Source organism: Oncorhynchus kisutch, linkage group LG9 (genome assembly GCF_002021735.2).
Source record: "Oncorhynchus kisutch isolate 150728-3 linkage group LG9, Okis_V2, whole genome shotgun sequence".
Lineage (NCBI taxonomy): Eukaryota > Metazoa > Chordata > Actinopteri > Salmoniformes > Salmonidae > Oncorhynchus > Oncorhynchus kisutch.
In genome coordinates this window covers 335930-349631 of record NC_034182.2, presented here as the reverse complement: position 1 = coordinate 349631, position 13702 = coordinate 335930, and the positions used below count along the sequence as shown (strand labels likewise).

General features: G+C 42.8%; 1 protein-coding gene across 3 annotated transcripts in view; it reads right to left on the bottom strand.

Moving 5' to 3' along the window:
• Window positions 1-5909: 5909 nt before the first annotated feature.
• pcloa (piccolo presynaptic cytomatrix protein a) overlaps window positions 5910-13702 on the bottom strand; it is a 66866-nt gene continuing 59073 nt past the window's right edge. For all 3 annotated transcript variants that reach the window (XM_031831410.1, XM_031831411.1, XM_031831412.1), the window contains 2 exons: window positions 13513-13658; window positions 5910-10101 (listed from right to left, as the gene is read on the bottom strand). In XM_031831410.1, the coding sequence (XP_031687270.1) occupies window positions 9958-10101; window positions 13513-13658 (290 nt within the window). In that variant the 3' untranslated portion in view covers window positions 5910-9957. The remainder of the gene's footprint in view (window positions 10102-13512; window positions 13659-13702) is intronic.

The window sequence follows — 13702 nt, the reverse complement described above, 5'->3', positions numbered from 1 at the left end:
CCACTACTATACACATTTAATTTGGGATTCCACCCCTGTCCTTGTAATTTGCATGATTACCCACTAGTGAAGGAAGTGAGGAGAGCACAGAGGACGGAGGAGTTGAGAAAACAAATTGGGAGAATCTCAATTGCATACTCCTCGCGTTCTATTCTTGCCTGATAGGACATCCAACTAGTTCAAATGGCTGCCATACAAATTAACAGACAACATATTTCTTGAAAAACTGTTTTTACTAAACATTTTGAAATACAAAACAATTGATACAATTGTGTGGCTTGCATCACCAACAATGTTAGGATGAAACAGTCAGAGGTCACCAAGCATAACATAGCTTCAGCGTGTAAATCAGCTAGAAAGATGTGTCAGCATCGAGTAATTGTCTCTGGCCCCCTCCCAGTTAGGGGGAGTGATGAGCTCTACAGCAGAGTCTCACAACTCAATCGCTGGTTGAGATATAATAACAGAACTAAGGTCAGAACGTGACATTGTCTCTGTGAATGGTTTGTCCTCTGAGAAATCAACTGTAAATTTCAGTGTTCCTCAAGGTTCCGTTTTAGGACCACTATTGTTTTCACTATATATTTTACCTCTTGGGGATGTCATTCAAAAACATAATGTTAACTTTCACTGCTATGCAGATGACACACAGCTGTACATTTCAATGAAACATGGTGAAGCCCCAAATTTGCCCTCACTAGAAGCCTGTGTTTCAGACATAAGGAAGTGGATGGCTGCAAACGTTCTACTTTTAAATTCAGACAAAACAGAGATGCTTGTTCTAGGTCCCAAGAAACAAAGAGATCTTCTGTTGAATCTGACAATTAATCTTAATGGTTGTACAGTCGTATCAAATAAAACTGTGAAGGACCTCGGTGTTACTCTGGAACCTGATCTCTGTTTTGACGAACATATCAAGACTGTTTCAAGGACAGTTTTTTTTCCATCTACGTAACATTGCAAAAATCAGAAGCTTTCTGTCCAAAAATGATGCAGATACTTTCCGGCTACCCGGATAATGCACTAAATAAACTTCAGTTAGTGCTTAATATACACCTGCTAGAATCCTGACTAGAACCAAAAAATCTGATCATATTACTCCAGTGCTAGCCCCCTACACTGGCTTCCTGGGCAAGGGCTGATTTCAAGGTTTTACTGCTAACCTACAAAGCATTACATGGGCTTGCTCCTACCTATCTCTCTGATTTGGTCCTGCCTACACGTACGCTACGGTCATAAGACACAGGCCTCCTAATTGTCCCTAGAATTTGTAAGCAAACAGCTGGAGGCAGGGCTTTCTCCTATAGAGCTCCATTTTTATGGAATGGACTGCCTACCCATGTGAGAGACACAAACTCGGTCTCAACCTTTAAGTCTTTACTGAAGACTCATCTCTTCAGTGGGTCATATGATTGAGTGTAGTCTGGCCCAGGAGTGTGAAGGTGAACGGAAAGGCTCTGGAGCAACGAACCGCCCTTGCTGTCTCTGCCTGGCCGGTTCCCCTCTCTGTGCATTAGAGTAGATATAGATAGAGGATATAGAGGATATATTCATGGTTGTCAGTGGGTGAGTAACAAGGACAGGGGTGAGATAGTAGGTCATGTATGCAGGGATAGTAGAGGGAGAAATTAGTAACAGCAAGACTCCATTCTATCATAATGCTTTATTTTGATTGTGTTAATGAGATACAAATAAACTACCTGTACCCTATAGAGTAACGGAACACTAGTTAACTGGCTCAATAAACTGTCTGTACCCTATAGAGTAACGGAACACTAGTTAACTGGCTCAATAAACTGTCTGTACCCTATAGAGTAACGGAACACTAGTTAACTGGCCTAATAAACTGTATGTACCCTATACAGAAACAGAACACTAGTTAACTGGCTCAATAAACTGTCTGTACCCTATACAGAAACGGAACACTAGTTAACTGGCTCAATAAACTGTCTGTACCCTATACAGAAACGGAACACTAGTTAACTGGCTCAATAAACTGTCTGTTCCCTATACAGAAACGGAACACTAGTTAACTGGCTCAATAAACTACCTGTACCCTATAGAGAAACGGAACACTAGTTAACTGGCTCAATAAACTGTCTGTACCCTATACAGAAACGGAACACTAGTTAACTGGCTCAATAAACTGTCTGTACCCTATACAGAAACGGAACACTAGTTAACCTGCTCAATAAACTGTCTGTACCCTATACAGAAACGGAACACTAGTTAACCTGCTCAATAAACTGTCTGTACCCTATACAGAAACGGAACACTAGTTAACTGGCTCAATAAACTGTCTGTTCCCTATACAGAAACGGAACACTAGTTAACTGGCTCAATAAACTGTCTGTACCCTATACAGAAACGGAACAATAGTTAACTGGCTCAATAAACTGTCTGTACCCTATACAGAAACAGAACACTAGTTAACTGGCTCAATAAACTACCTGTACCCTATACAGAAACGGAACACTAGTTAACTGGCTCAATAAACTGTCTGTACCCTATACAGAAACGGAACACTAGTTAACTGGCTCAATAAACTGTCTGTACCCTATACAGAAACGGAACACTAGTTAACTGGCTCAATAAACTGTCTGTTCCCTATACAGAAACGGAACAATAGTTAACTGGCTCAATAAACTACCTGTACCCTATACAGAAACGGAACACTAGTTAACTGGCTCAATAAACTGTATGTACCCTATACAGAAACGGAACACTAGTTAACTGGCTCAATAAACTGTCTGTTCCCTATACAGAAACGGAACAATAGTTAACTGGCTCAATAAACTACCTGTACCCTATACAGAAACGGAACACTAGTTAACTGGCTCAATAAACTGTATGTACCCTATACAGAAACGGAACAATAGTTAACTGGCTCAATAAACTGTCTGTACCCTATACAGAAACGGAACACTAGTTAACTGGCTCAATAAACTAACTGTACCCTATACAGAAACGGAACCCTAGTTAACTGGCTCAATAAACTGTCTGTACCCTATACAGAAACAGAACACTAGTTAACTGGCTAAATAAACTAACTGTACCCTATACAGAAACGGAACAATAGTTAACTGGCTCAATAAACTGTCTGTACCCTATACAGAAACGGAACACTAGTTAACTGGCTCAATAAACTGTCTGTACCCTATACAGAAACGGAACACTAGTTAACTGGCTCAATAAACTGTCTGTACCCTATACAGAAACGGAACACTAGTTAACTGGCTCAATAAACTGTCTGTACCCTATACAGAAACGGAACCCTAGTTAACTGGCTCAATAAACTGTCTGTACCCTATACAGAAACGGAACACTAGTTAACTGGCTCAATAAACTGTCTGTACCCTATACAGAAACAGAACACTAGTTAACTGGCTAAATAAACTAACTGTACCCTATACAGAAACGGAACAATAGTTAACTGGCTCAATAAACTGTCTGTACCCTATACAGAAACGGAACAATAGTTAATTGGCTCAATAAACTGTCTGTACCCTATACAGAAACGGAACACTAGTTAACTGGCTCAATAAACTAACTGTACTGTAACGGCGTTCTTCGTTTGTTGAGAGAGAGTCGGACCGAAATGCAGCGTGGTGGTTACTCATGTCCTTAATGAAAAAAGTGACGATACATGAAATAACTAAATAAATACAACAACAACAAACGGAACGTGAAACTTATTACAGCCTATCTGGTGAACACTACACAGAGACAGGAACAATCACCCACGAAATACAAAGCGAACTCAGGCTACCTAAATACGGTTCCCAATCAGAGGCAACGACAAGCACCTGACTGCTGATTGAGAGCCGCCTCAGGCAGCCAAGCCTACACTCGACACACCCCTAATCAACCACAATCCCAATGCCTACAAAAAAAAACAATACGACAACACAATAACCCATGTCACACCCTGGCCTGAACAAATAATTAAGGAAAACACAAAATACTAAGACCAAGGCGTGACATGTACCCTATACAGAAACTGAACAATAGTTAACTGCCTGGCCGGTTCCCCTCGCTCCACTGGGATTCTCTGCCTCTAACCCTATTACAGGGGCTGTGTCACCAGCTTACTGGTGCTCTTTCATGCCGTCCCTAGGATGGGTGCGTCACTTGAGTGTGTTGAGTCACTTATGTGATCTTCCTGTCTGGGTTGGCGCCCCCCCTGGGTTGTGCCGTGGCGGAGATCTTTGTGGGCTATACTCGGCCTTGTCTCAGGATGGTAAGTTGGTGGTTGAAGAAATCCCTCTAGTGGTGTGGGGGCTGTGCTTTGTCAAAGTGGGTGGGGTTATATCCTTCCTGTTTGGCCCTGTCCGGGGGTATCATCGGATGGGGCCACAGTGTCTCCTGACCCCTCCTGTCTCAGCCTCCAGTATTTATGCTGCAGTAGTTTGTGTCGGGGAGCTAGGGTCAGTTTGTTATATCTGGAGTACTTCTCCTGTCTTATCCGGTGTCCTGTGTGAATTTAAGTATGCTCTCTCTAATTCTCTCTTTCTTTCTGAGCCCCAGGACCATGCCTCAGGACTACCTGGCATGATGACTCCTTGCTGTCCCCAGTCACCTGGCCGTGCTGCTGCTCCAGTTTCAACTGTTCTGCCTGCGGCTATGGAATCCTGACCTGTTCACCGGACGTGCTACCTGTCCCAGACCTGCTATTTCCAACTCTCTAGAGACAGCAGGAGTGGTAGAGATACTCTTAATGATTGGCTATGAAAAGCCAACTGACATTTACTCCTGAGGTGCTGACTTGCTGCCCCCTCGACAACTACTGTGATTATTATTATTTCACCATGCTGGTCATTTATGAACATTTGAACATCTTGGCCATGTTCTGTTATAATCTCCACCCGGCACAGCCAGAAGAGGACTGGCCACCCCTCATAGCCTGGTTCCTCTCTAGGTTTCTTCCTAGGTTTTGGCCTTTCTAGGGATTTTTTCCTAGCCACTGTGCTTCTACACCTGCATTGCTTGCTGTTTGGGGTTTTATGCTGGGTTTCTGTACAGCCCTTTGAGATATAAGCTGATGTACGAAGGGCTATATAAATAAATTTGATTCGATTTGATTTGACTTAATGCCCAATGTTACATATATGGAACAAACTTTTAAGTGACTAAAAAGTTTGATATATAAAAAAAAATATATGAATATTTTTCTTAGAAATGTATTTAATTTCAGAAACTCACATTTTTGACAATTTACGAGACCATTCGGAGTGACATAATTCACTTTTTTTTATCATTGTTGAAGTCCACCATTTTCAGCGCCAATCTCTAATAGTGTAATTACAAAGATCGTGCATCAGATGGTGTCAAGTGTGTACTAGGATCTCTTCTTGACGATCGTGCATCAGATGGTGTCAAGTGTGTACTAGGATCTCTTCTTGACGATCGTGCATCAGATGGTGTCAAGTGTGTACTAGGATCTCTTCTTGACGATCGTGCATCAGATGGTGTCAAGTGTGTACTAGGATCTCTTCTTGACGATCGTGCATCAGATGGTGTCAAGTGTGTACTAGGATCTCTTCTTGACGATCGTGCATCAGATGGTGTCAAGTGTGTACTAGGATCTCTTCTTGACGATCGTGGCTTCCTTTTATGTATTGATCGGGTTCAGACACTTTACCAGGTGTTTAAAGACACTGTTACAGATATGTAACATTGGGCTCTAAAGGGTTAACAAGGTGATCAACTTTCCCATATTCATTTTCACTACTTCAGTATTTGTTGCATGTATGATAATCAGCAGGATTTCAAGAACAATAATACACTTGAGATGATATTATGTTGGAATGCTTTGGTAGATGTATGCATAGATGTATGCATAGCTATCATCACATATCACATACAAAAACATTGTCAGGAAATCAATATACAAAGAAACACCCACCTTGTTTTCTTTGTACAGATATTTAATATTTAGACTTGGGGCAACAGCCGTTGTTTTTACAGCACAATTTGCATAATTTATCAATACCTCCTGTGTACAATCACAAAACCATGACATTAGATTTTTCTGTTTACATAGAAGTGGAAAACCAGACGGATTTTACAAGCATAATCTTTGTACAGTCAGCATACATCTTTAAATAATCTGAGAATTATTCTTCAGAATTTCGTTCCCCTCGTAACGTTTGATCTCTCTATCTATCTTTCTTTTTAAATAGAATTTCTGGACACAAAAATAGTATGAACGAACCACCAACTAAACATGCAACATCCATTGTTGTGAGCACATTTAAATTCTCCTGCAACTACTCGAGTTGATAAAATAAGGTTTGTCTGTGTTTGTATACTCTGGTAAAACTCTGTTGTGTCCGGTGTAAGGGCAAGGTTTATAAGGTCTTTACTCCATCTAACTCCTGTAGGTATTCTGCCATGTGAAGAGAGTAACATACTGCTTGTGTTCTCATCCCGTGATCATATGCGTTAATGTCAGATATCAAGGAAATCTTTCCGTTTCCTCTTGTAGAAAAAAAAGATATGTATTTACAAGGTAGGATATAAAGAGATGGCATTTCCGTGTGTGTGTGTGTGTGTGTGTAGATCTTAGCTAGATAACACACATAGGAAAGGGAGGTCACTTTCAGGAGGACTTGGCCATGCATGGGTGTGTTATGAAGAAACTACTCACGCACGCTGGTATCAAAAAATATCAATTTCAGGTGGGTAACCATTTAGATAGAACATCAAGTCATTACATTGTTAAACATTTTTTGGTCATTTTTCAAATTACATATATACTGGAAAAATAAAACTATTCAAAAGTGGGGGTGCATAAAAACTCAGTGGAAAGCTAGAATCTGTTGGGAACGTGGCTCTGGTGTTAAGAAAGTGTCTCCTTAGATTCTAGTCTATGTGAAGAGTCACTACTGTGTGTGTGTGTGTGTGTGTGTGTGTGTGTGTGTGTGTGTGTGTGTGTGTGTGTGTGTGTGTGTGTGTGTGTGTGTGCTGGGACATTGGGCTGAAGACTGAGTTTCTGGGTTGAAATATAAGCCCTGGATCATTTTGCTGAAGAAAAAAAAAAAAACTTTCCATTTAGCTATGTAACTTACATCTAACATTTGATGATGTAAAAAACATGAAAACAACAGCTTATGTGCAATAAATAAAGTTGCATTTAACGGTATGTGAAAGCATACTTATAAAAATCAAAGAGCTATATGTTCTTATTCATTCCCAAACTTGAAGGCAGTAAAAAAACTATACATGTGAACAATACACAAACAGAATAACCCATTGTCCCCTAAAATGCATCGCTAATTCAGACTGTAGAATCTAGATTGATAATTCAGACACAGTCACAACACGAAGTCTATGTTGCATAGAATCAGCTGGAGAGAACCTGTGGTGTTTGGTCAATGTTTGGCAAAGATCAAAGGTCAAAAGGTCACCATTAAACCAACCAGCCCTCACACACCTTGACCCTAGGCAGGACATCACTCTGAGTGTGTCCTTTCAACTGAAAGCCACGTTACACACCTTCAAATCTCACAGTTCTGTAGCTTAGAGATGCACACCAACCCATAGCAAATAGCAGATGCACACCAGCAAAAATAAATGTGTCACCAGGACTATGACAAACATACCAAAACGTAATCATTTCTTCTTTTTTTACCCCCTTTTGGTCCCCAATTTTCGTGGTATCCAGTTGTTAGTAGTTACTGTCTTGTCTCATCGCTGCAACTCCCGTACGGACTCGGGAGAGGCGAAGGTCGAGAGCCATGCGTCCTCTGAAACACAACCCAACCAAGCCGCACTGATTCTTAACACAGTGCTCATTCAACCCGGGAAGCCAGCCACACCAATGTGTCGGAGGAAACACCATACACTTAGCGACTACACTGCACTACACCCGGCCCGCCACAGGAGTCGCTAGTGCACGATGAGACAAGGATATCCCTGCCGGCCAAACCCTCCCTAACCCAGACGACACTAGGCCAATTGTGCGCCGCCCCATGGGCCTCCCGGTCGCAGCCGGCTGCGACAGAGCCTGGGCTCGAACCCAGAGTCTCTGGTGGCACAGCTAGGACTGCGATGCAGTGCCTTAGACCACTGCGCCACCCAGGAGCATTGTAGCATTTCTTAATCAAAGCAACTTCGATTGAACTCATGTTCAAACAATAGCCCCAGCTACCAACCTCTCCCCATAGAGAAACAGAGAGCCCAATAGGATAGTTTGTACCTAGACATGTGATGGAGATAGACACACCAACAGAAACCGTCCAAAGCATGCCGCATCCACCTACTCCCCCACCCCACCCACCCATCCAATGTATAGATAGACAACTGTTTGGAGGGGACCCTGATATATGAACCATGGGACACACTTTACTATACACAGGCCAAGAGGGTAATCAAGTATGGTCAACTATATTATATTACTATCATTATCATTATTTATTTAATATATTCATTTGACATACTTATATATATTATATTTCTCTACGAGTGGGGACATACTGTATATTCATCTATACATTCGATAACTTGACAAAGTGCTAAGTAAAACATGAAAGTGTGCATGTGAAGAGATATTTCAAATGTGTGAATGTAAAGAGAAGTCAGAACTATGCTAGTCTAACACATATCAGTTCACTGTGTATCTTACTAGGAGGAAAACCAGGCTTGAATCACAGCTAAAACCTGTTATTTCACATTCCAAAAATAATACGTTAAGCCACAATCATCCACAACGGATTGTCTGTGATAAGAATATATCTATTTATCTCTCACAACGACAGTGTACTCAACTATATACAAAGTCAACCTCAAAGGCAACAATGCAACTTTTCCCTGTCACGTTCATTAGGTCAACCAACAGAAAACATTTTGCAACTGAAAACTAAAATGAGCATTTCTTCCTGGACAACACCAGGTAGTCCCTCCTTGTTTCAGTCTGTTTTCTTCCATTTGGTGCCTAATAAACATGACCCTGTGCACAAGACTACCCAGTCTGTTAAAACCACACCAATTATGCTTAGAACAATGTTTATATAATATATCTGATATATCAGCATCTAAATTTACATCTAGAGAAAGAACAGAAGGGGAAATATTGTTGTCCCAAAATGTAAAAACATGCTTGCCAAGGTCTTTGTACCTTGTGCCAGATGAGGGAGTCATTTCAAATCGAGAATTAGAATTAAAGTGAGAGTATGTCACAAAATATACTGTGTGTCCCTGTATAAAAGATTCTTCATTCATCATTCAGTACTTAAACAATTGAGGAGAATAATCAATAAAACTCTAATAATCATAATTATAATACAAAAATAAGAGGTGCAATCTCCATATAATAAATCTTCAACATTTAATTCCCAAAATGCTTCATAAATTACTGAAATTCTTCTAACAATATACAAAGCCATGAGGGGAATCCACAGGTCGTTATAATTTCATTCATAAATAAAAACATCTCCAGTCAAATAAAGCAATGAGAGACTCTAAACATGTCCATCCCCTGTATTTATGTGTCAGTCTCTTACGATCATCTTTCTTTGTGGTGTGTTTGAATGTGTTGTTGACTGTGTGTGTGAGTGTGTGTGTAATACCTGGTTGATTCTGTTCTTGCTTTGTTGCCTCAATGTCCTCCTCCCTGCCCTGGCTACACTACTTCCTGTAAACACAAGTTAATTTCCTGTAAACACATACCTACTTCCTCCCCACTAGCCAATCCCCAGTCACAGCTCAAGCAATTCAAATGCTGACCCCTGACCCTTGACACCAAAACTCAAGATCCACAGGATACGTAAGAGATGTCTAACTCCCGCACCCTAACGGTCCTCGCCCGACCCCAATGGTGGACCTGTGAGTATGTCCAGTAGGTCCATAAAGAGTGGATCAGTGATGGAGACAGTAAACTCGAGCGCCCTAGCCATCCTCGTCTTTCTCTCTGCGAGTTAAGAGCCTATAGAATAGACAAGGTTAACAGTAGGTTCTTTAGGAGTGGATCTGAGCAGAGCTAGCCAGCAGTTTGTGCCAGCTGACCACTCGCTTCCGCACGTCCACCTTATCCAGCCAGATGTAGGCCTCTCCGATCAGGGTCTTCTTAATGAACTTCCCCCCATTGGACACCAGGAAGAGCTGGACAGAGGAGAGAGAAGAGTTAGACAACAGGAAGAGCTGGACAGAGGAGAGAGAAGAGTTAGACAACAGGAAGAGCTGGACAGAGGAGAGAGAAGAGTTAGACAACAGGAAGAGCTGGACAGAGGAGAGAGAAGGGTTAGACAACAGGAAGAGCTGGACAGAGGAGAGAGAAGGGTTAGACAACAGGAAGAGCTGGACAGAGGAGAGAGAAGAGTTAGACAACAGGAAGAGCTGGACAGAGGAGAGAGAAGAATTAGACAACAGTAAGAGCTGGACAGAGGAGAGAGAAGAGTTAGACAACAGGAAGAGCTGGACAGAGGAGAGAGAAGGGTTAGACAACAGGAAGAGCTGGACAGAGGAGAGAGAAGAGTTAGACAACAGGAAGAGCTGGACAGAGGAGAGAGAAGGGTTAGACAACAGGAAGAGCTGGACAGAGAAGAGTTAGACACCAGGAAGAGCTGGACAGAGGAGAGAGAAGAGTTAGACACCAGGAAGGGCTGGACAGAGAAGAGTTAGACACCAGGAAGAGCTGGACAGAGGAGAGAGAAGAGTTAGACACCAGGAAGGGCTGGACAGAGAAGAGTTAGACACAAGGAAGGGCTGGACAGAGGAGAGTTAGACACCAGGAAGGGCTGGACAGAGGAGAGTTAGACACCAAGAAGAGCTGGACAGAGAATAGTTAGACACCAAGAAGAGCTGGACAGAGAAGCGTTAGACACCAAGACGAGCTGGACAGAGTACTGGACCGCCAAGTCTAGGTCCAAGAAGCTTCTAAATAGCTTATATCCCCAAGCCATAAGACTAACTCTTCTCTGTCCAGCCCTTCCTGGTGTCTAACTCTTCTCTCTCCTCTGTCCAGCTCTTCCTGGTGTCTAACTCTTCTCTGTCCAGCTCTTCCTGGCATCTAAGGGTTAGACAACAGGAAGAGCTGGACAGAGGAGAGAGAAGAGTTAGACAACAGGAAGAGCTGGACTGAGGAGAGAGAAGAATTAGACAACAGGAAGAGCTGGACAGAGGAGAGAGAAGAGTTAGACAACAGGAAGAGCTGGACAGAGGAGAGAGAAGAGATAGACAACAGGAAGAGCTGGACAGAGGAGAGAGAAGGGTTAGACAACAGGAAGAGCTGGACAGAGGAGAGAGAAGGGTTAGACAACAGGAAGAGCTGGACAGAGAAGAGTTAGACACCAGGAAGAGCTGGACAGAGGAGAGAGAAGTGTTAGACACCAGGAAGGGCTGGACAGAGAAGAGTTAGACACCAGGAAGAGCTGGACAGAGGAGAGAGAAGAGTTAGACACCAGGAAGGGCTGGACAGAGAAGAGTTAGACACAAGGAAGGGCTGGACAGAGGAGAGTTAGACACCAGGAAGGGCTGGACAGAGGAGAGTTAGACACCAAGAAGAGCTGGACAGAGAATAGTTAGACACCAAGAAGAGCTGGACAGAGAAGCGTTAATCACCAAGACGAGCTGGACAGAGTACTGGACCGCCAAGTCTAGGTCCAAGAAGCTTCTAAATAGCTTATATCCCCAAGCCATAAGACTAACTCTTCTCTGTCCAGCCCTTCCTGGTGTCTAACTCTTCTCTCTCCTCTGTCCAGCTCTTCCTGGTGTCTAACTCTTCTCTGTCCAGCTCTTCCTGGCATCTAAGGGTTAGACAACAGGAAGAGCTGGACAGAGGAGAGAGAAGAGTTAGACAACAGGAAGAGCTGGACAGAGGAGAGAGAAGTTAGACACAGGGAAAAGCTGGACAGAGGAGATTTAGACACCAGGAAGAGCTGGACAGGGGAAAGAGAAGAGTTTGACACCAGGAAGAGCTGGACAGAGAAAAGTTAGACACCAGGAATACCTGGACAGAGGAGAGAGAAGAGTTAGACACCAGGAAGAGATGGACAAAGAAGAGTTAGACACCATGAAGAGCTGGGCAGAGAACAGTTAGACACCAGGAAGAGCTGGACAGAGGAGAGAGAAGAGTTAGACACTAGGAAGAGCTGGACAGAGAAGAGTTACATGCCAGGAAGAGCTGGACAGAGAAGAGTTAGACACCAGGAAGAGCTGGACAGAGGAGAGAGAAGAGTTAGACAGTTAGACACCAGGAAGGGCTGGACAGAGAAGAGTTAGACACCAGGAAGAGCTGGACAGAGGAGAGAGAAGAGTTAGACACCAGGAAGGGCTGGACAGAGAAGAGTTAGACACAAGGAAGGGCTGGACAGAGGAGAGTTAGACACCAGGAAGGGCTGGACAGAGGAGAGTTAGACACCAAGAAGAGCTGGACAGAGAAGAGTTAGACACCAAGAAGAGCTGGACAGAGAAGCGTTAGACACCAAGACGAGCTGGACAGAGTACTGGACCGCCAAGTCTAGGTCCAAGAAGCTTCTAAATAGCTTATATCCCCAAGCCATAAGACTCCTGTACAGCTAATCAAATGGCTTCCCCGACTGTTTGCAGTCCCCCTACGCTGCTGCTACTCTCTGCTACTCTCTGTTATTATCTATGCATAGTCACTTTAATAACTCTACCTACAGTACTGTACATGTACATATTACCTCGACACCGGTGCCCATTGACTCTGTACCGGTACCCCCTGTATATAGCCTCGCTACTGTTATTTACTGCGGCTCTTTAATGACTTATTATTCTTATCTCTGACTTTTTAATTGTTGTATTTTCTTAAAACTGCACTGTTGGTTAAGGGCTTGTAAGTAAGCATTTCACTGTTGGTTAAGGGCTTGTAAGTAAGTATTTCACTGTTGGTTAAGGGCTTGTAAGTAAGCATTTCACTGTTGGTTAAGGGCTTGTAAGTAAGCATTTCACTGTTGGTTAAGGGCTTGTAAGTAAGCATTTCACTGTTGGTTAAGGGCTTGTAAGTAAGCATTTCACTGTTGGTTAAGGGCTTGTAAGTAAGCATTTCACTGTTGGTTAAGGGCTTGTAAGTAAGCATTTCACTGTTGGTTAAGGGCTTGTAAGTAAGTATTTCACTGTTGGTTAAGGGCTTGTAAGTAAGCATTTCACTGTTGGTTAAGGGCTTGTAAGTAAGTATTTCACTGTTGGTTAACGGCTTGTAAGTAAGCATTTCACTGTTGTATTCTGCGCATGTGATAAATACAGTTTGATTTGAGAGAGAAGAGTCATGTTTAGAACAGACATCTAGCAGACACTTTTATCCAGAGTATTCTTGGTAACCAGGACCCAACATTGCGTGCGTGCGAGCTGGCCGGCTACTCGATTTATGTAACTTTCTGTCACAAGAGTTCATATCCAGCGTGACACACAGAGCATGTGATATAGAGGGCAGCAGAACAGCACACATACGAGCATCCTACGTATTATACTTTAAATGACATATAACAGTATCTAAGACAAGAAAAGAGATGCACGAGGTAAATAGACATTCAGGCAGGCAGACAGACAGACCTGCAGAGAGTGGCCGGTGGGGTTCATGCAGAATCTGAAGGTCTCGTTGAAGGAGGGCTCGCGGTCGTGACGACATACCCGGGTCTTCTTCTTGATGATCCTCTTCTGGGTTGCAATGTTCACCACATACAGCTTCACATAGAGGTCTGTAGACACACACACATATGAGCACACACTACGTTGGTTATCT